This window comes from Austrofundulus limnaeus, unplaced genomic scaffold (genome assembly GCF_001266775.1).
Source record: "Austrofundulus limnaeus strain Quisiro unplaced genomic scaffold, Austrofundulus_limnaeus-1.0 Scaffold84, whole genome shotgun sequence".
In the NCBI taxonomy this organism is placed as follows: domain Eukaryota; kingdom Metazoa; phylum Chordata; class Actinopteri; order Cyprinodontiformes; family Rivulidae; genus Austrofundulus; species Austrofundulus limnaeus.
In genome coordinates, this window is record NW_013952486.1 from 1,842,723 (window position 1) to 1,847,952 (window position 5,230).

General features: G+C 34.6%; 1 protein-coding gene across 1 annotated transcript in view; it reads right to left on the reverse strand.

Annotated features, from left to right (window-relative positions):
* The window catches only part of si:dkeyp-117b11.1 (SH2 domain-containing protein 6), a 6,485-nt gene extending 1,842 nt beyond the window's left edge, over window positions 1-4,643 (reverse strand). Inside the window, exons 1-9 of the mRNA XM_014011715.1 lie at window positions 4,576-4,643; window positions 3,506-3,534; window positions 1,657-1,699; window positions 1,511-1,577; window positions 1,267-1,297; window positions 1,116-1,152; window positions 933-1,038; window positions 790-827; window positions 608-636 (exon numbers count right to left, since the gene is read on the reverse strand). Coding sequence (XP_013867169.1) covers window positions 608-636; window positions 790-827; window positions 933-1,038; window positions 1,116-1,152; window positions 1,267-1,297; window positions 1,511-1,577; window positions 1,657-1,699; window positions 3,506-3,534; window positions 4,576-4,630 — 435 coding nt within the window. The 5' untranslated portion in view covers window positions 4,631-4,643. The remainder of the gene's footprint in view (window positions 1-607; window positions 637-789; window positions 828-932; window positions 1,039-1,115; window positions 1,153-1,266; window positions 1,298-1,510; window positions 1,578-1,656; window positions 1,700-3,505; window positions 3,535-4,575) is intronic.
* Window positions 4,644-5,230: the final 587 nt, after the last annotated feature.

Here is a 5,230-nt window from a genome sequence, read left to right on the forward strand (position 1 = left end):
ATACATACATACATACATACATACATACATACATACATACATACATACATACATACATACATACACCCATCATCCCATCCATCCATCATCCCATCCATCCATCTATCATCCAATCCATCCATCATTCCATCCATCTATTCATCCATCATCCCATTCATCCATCTATTCATCATCCCATCCATCCATCTCTTCGTCCATCATTCAATCCATCCATCCATCCATCTATCTGTCCATACATCATCTATCATCCCATCCATCCATCCATATGTCAGTCATTGCATCCATACATCCGTCCATACATCAATCTATCGATCTATGCATCTATCACTCCATCCATTCATCATCATTCATCCATTTATTCATCCATCCATCTGTCCATCCATCCAATGTCATTTTTTTAATTTTTTTACCATCTTGTATGAATCAACAATCTAAGCACACACTTGTAAAATATTGTAAAATAAAGCACAAAAACAAACAAAAGTATTTAAAAACGAAAACAAGATCATTTTTTACCATAAACATATTCATTTTAAACCAGATTTAGGTTCTTTGAACTTTGTTCTTCTTTAACAGCAAATTGATTTTAAATCAGACTGAAGCTCACCTCATTTCCAGACAGTTTTCTTAAACCACCTTAAAACAGACAGAACATATATTAGTTATGTAAGTGTTTGGCAATAAATATAGTTAGAATTTAAGCGTCAAATGTAATACAGTATTTGGGTATATGTCAAAAATTTAAAATGTATAAAAATAAATAAAATAATGTAACAAACTGAAGCTTACCCACAGATTTTGTGTCTGTGATTGAAGGAACAGGAGGCCTGGAATAAAAATAATTTTATTTCTGCAAGAACTTTCAGGCCTAACAGGAGAGGTTTTATGTGATTTCATCTCTTTGAACATGTTTTATCATCTCCGCCTCTTACATGGGTTTAGGCTCCTTCCTGGTCACAGGGAAAGGAGGCTTGGCTCCGGGAGTTGGTGGTGGGGGGAGTTTGGTGGGAAAACTGGCCCGTCTCTCTTCATCCGGAGCTACAAGATGTTACTCATTTATTCTTCAGCCTTCTAAAACTTGGTCTGATTCTTTCAAAAATCATAATAAAACTCACTTGTTTTCACCTCATTCAAGGAAGGAAATGCTGAATGCTGAAATAAAAAGAAACAAATGATTTAAACTGGCGATTTTGGTTTGTGTGAAGTTAGTAATTTTCTAAATCAACCTCTGTTTTATATTTTTTAACAAGAAGTGAGAACACTTACAGTCTGAGCTCTTGGAACTGGAGGTTTCATCCTGCAGATTGTCAGCATGTCATTTTTTATGTAAATCATTGCAGATTTATTATTACTGCAATCACATTTTAGTTTTGCTAAAACTCCAGCAGACACGTGTTGTTTGATTAGAAAACACTATGCAAATGTGTAACATCAGGAATGTAAAAACGGTYCTTTGGATCAGAGGAGGGGAGAAGTTCTGCTGTTTGCACTCAGACTGAGGTGAGCTTACATTGGTTTGTGGGCAGGAGGTCCAGTTTTGGGAGATGGCAGCAGCCCCCGTGGGGGAGGTGAACAAGCTGAAGAGCAGAGAGAAAAAACACAATCACCTTTTATAATCAGATCTTATCACAGCACCCTTTCTGTAATACAACCTACCTGCCTCTGGCTCTAAATACACGTCATTATCTTCATTATCTTCCTGAAAGAAAATAAAAACACACAAACATTATTATCCTCCTTCACCTTTTACCAAATTAGTGCTAAACCACTTCTTAAAAAACACTGAAAGTACCTCCTTATACTTAAAACATAAAAGTCTCAGTCTGAAGTGCTATTTATTTACAGATTATTAAAACAACAATCAGAATCATCTGGCTTTAAAGCATGATGTGTAGCTTTCTGATAAAATCTGTGAAGTCAGCTGTGATCTTTTTGATAATTCTGCCTCACTGGTTTAACAATCAGAACATTTTCTGGCGCTACAAGTTTATTTTAATCATGAACTCATCCCTTTATATGAAAATAAACACGGAAGAAAAAAAAGGAAAGACTCCAGCTTCTGTTGGTCCTGTCTGTCGGCTCGGCCTGAGCTCKTCGCCCTCGGAAAGACCGTAATTTGTTGACGTCAATTCTGTTGTGGAACTATTCCACTAAGGCAGAAACACGTGAGTAAAAGAAAAGGTGCACTGCGTGGTTTGGTCGTCAAACGATTTAATAATGTTGCATATATGCATGATTGAGTGACAACCGGATGGAGAGAAATCAGTCAGCTCTGTCAAGTTACCACTCAGTTAGCAACAGACAGGAAAAGCCAGTAATTAATGAATCAAGTTCATGTATTATGAACTCTGTGGTTTTTGATTAAAAYGATTTTGAATTTTTCATTTAATGTTTTTTGCTTCCCTTTAGCTACTTAGTTATCTGTTTTAACAGAATTTGCATTGACTTTGATCTAATATTGTAGGGTTCAGAGTTTGAATCTTATTTTTATGATTTTGGATTGTTTGGGGTGGAATAAAGTTTGCCTGACTGGGGTGGAAACATAATTTTAAACATTTTAATGACATTTCTTCAACTATTCTTAAGTTTATGAGGTTATGTGGTCTTCATTTATCATTTGGTATTTCATTTTGTTTAGTCTATTATTCTAGAAGTAAATGCTTTAAGCATTTCTTCAACTTGCCATGTCCTAATTTGCATTATTTAAGGTTTCAGTTATTGACAACTGGTTGTTGTTAGATTAACGCCCATATCCAAGATAAGACCTCGATGGCACATATGCGGCTAATGTTGTCACATTGGCCGGGGGCGAGACTTAAGCTTGTGATACTTTGTTAAATTTTGGACCACTTAAGTTCTTTAAATTTTGACATGTCTTTCTTTGATTATTGACTTATTGAGTCTGTTTGCTCTGTTTTACATTGCACTTGTTCCTTTTACATTGGTGTTGAGGCAGTTTGTGTTTACTTATTTTATATAATTGTTTCTTCCCTATTTTAACTGATTAGTGACTAATCAAGAGGAGGGAGTGTGGTGGAAATATATTATATAATCCTGCCTAACTGCTAAGTTCACATTACTTTGACATGTTCTGTTCTGTATCTCTCTCTGATTACTGCCACATTTGTATAATCTATTCTCATGATTCTCTGATGTCTACAACCTTGTGCTCATTTCATATTGCATGTGTAACTTGTATTACTTTCATTGGTCATTCAATATCACTTTAGTATTTGGTATGCTCTTATTTGCTGTTTATGGACCACGCCGGAAGTATAAATTGCATTTCCTGTCTCTTGTTAACTCAGTGGTGACTTGACTCTGAGCTATTGATTAATCTCTGTCATAGTGGCCACTCAAATCTCTCTTGCATATGCAACCTTATTAAATCATTTGACAACCAAACCACGCAGTGCACCTTTTCTTTTATTCACGTGTTTCTGCCTTAGTGGAACAGTTCCACAACATGAATTATTGTCATCAAAAACAAGTAAGTTAGACTCACCTGTTCTTCATTTGGATCCAGATAAACATCTGAAACACAAAAAGACACTTTTAGAGACAGTTAATGAAAAAAATAGCACTTCATCAGGTAACAAAACCTTAAATTTAAGCTCCAGGCATGTGAATTTACAAACATTTAATTAACTATTAAATAATCGCAATCACGTGTTGCATTTACAGCAACTTAAGTAAAAACAAGTATTACGTGGTGAAAAAAAATTCCTTCATCAGTATTTAAACTTTAGATTCTTACTTTTATTTACAATCCTTGTTCAGCAAATACTGTACAAAACTACATTGCTGCACTTGCTCCACAAACGATAATTAAAGATAATTAAATTAGCTCAACTGTTTTTATTTGTTGTTGTTGTTGTTGTTGTTGTTGTTGTTTTTGCCGAAACATCAAAGTTAAAAAAATAGGATAATTACCTAAAATTATGTGAATCATTTCGAAATTAAACATTCTGCAAAATGAGCTCCAATAAAATGAACACTGTAAAGCTTCTATCTGTTAAAAAGTTCATGTCATTCTGTAAGATTAAGTTTTTATAATAAAATTCAAAAGTAGAGTAAAACACCACATAACGAAACAAAAATACACAACAAAATCAATTTTTCTTAAAGTGCACTTTAATTAAATGTGCTGCTTTGTAATTCAGTTAATTAACTAATTCATCTTCTGTTTTTAGTTTATAAAAAAAGTGTTTTGTTGTGTTTATGTAGATATTTTTCCAACCGAAGTGAGTTCCTGGAAACACCTGTGTGCAGCTTCAGGTTTAATTTATTGTTTTTCTTTTAACTTCAGCTTCTGAGTTTCTGCTTTATTTATTTATTTATTTATTTATTTATTTATTTATTTATTTTTCCAAAGGAACTTCTGTTTGTGGAAACAAGCAAATCAAAGATTTATGAGGAAACACAGCTTGTTCAGCAGCTGATAAGTTAGTTGTATTTTTTTGTTGTTTTATTGTTTTAATATCATAATTCACATATTCATGGAAATACGAGTAGCTACTCTTTCACCTCATTGAAACATTAAGCTTCATAAAAGTATAAACTGAATGTCTGCACCGTCTTCATCAGATGTGTGAGCCGGAGCAGGACGGGCTACAGGAGGAGGCCTCATCTGCCTCCCAGGCTTCTTTGTTCGGTTGATTTCAGGCGCTGCCACGAGGAAAAGATACAGATTTATTAAAACAAACTAACAAAGACATGAAGAAATTTAAGAAGACAAAGAGCAGAACAATGTCAGCTCACGCTTTTTTGTGTTTTCTTTGAAGGCTTCCACTGGCAAAGGTTTCTGTGGGGCACAGGTGAGGTTATTAATCCAAACAGATGAGTAATCTTTAAACAGCAGCTGTAGAAAGACACAAAGAGTTCAGCAGCTGTTGATACCGTGGGTTTGCTTGGCCGAGGTGGAGGAGCAGTCTGCCGCTGTGGAACTGCAGGGCTGGATGTCCTCTCTGCACAAACAACAACATTTTAGGGGAAAATAATAATAATTTGGTGGATGTTGATCTATTTTAGCCATTCATACATTAAAAAAGTTCGGCTCATWCATGAGATGGGTGCTGTGACTTTTTGATTTTCATTTTTCAACATATTCAACTACATGTACAGATATTTTCATAATTGGTTGGAATAGAGCTATTTCATTTCTTCAAAAACAATCTCTTTGGAACAGTTTTTTATATAATTTTTAATTTTTTGCTGATGTTCAGCAACT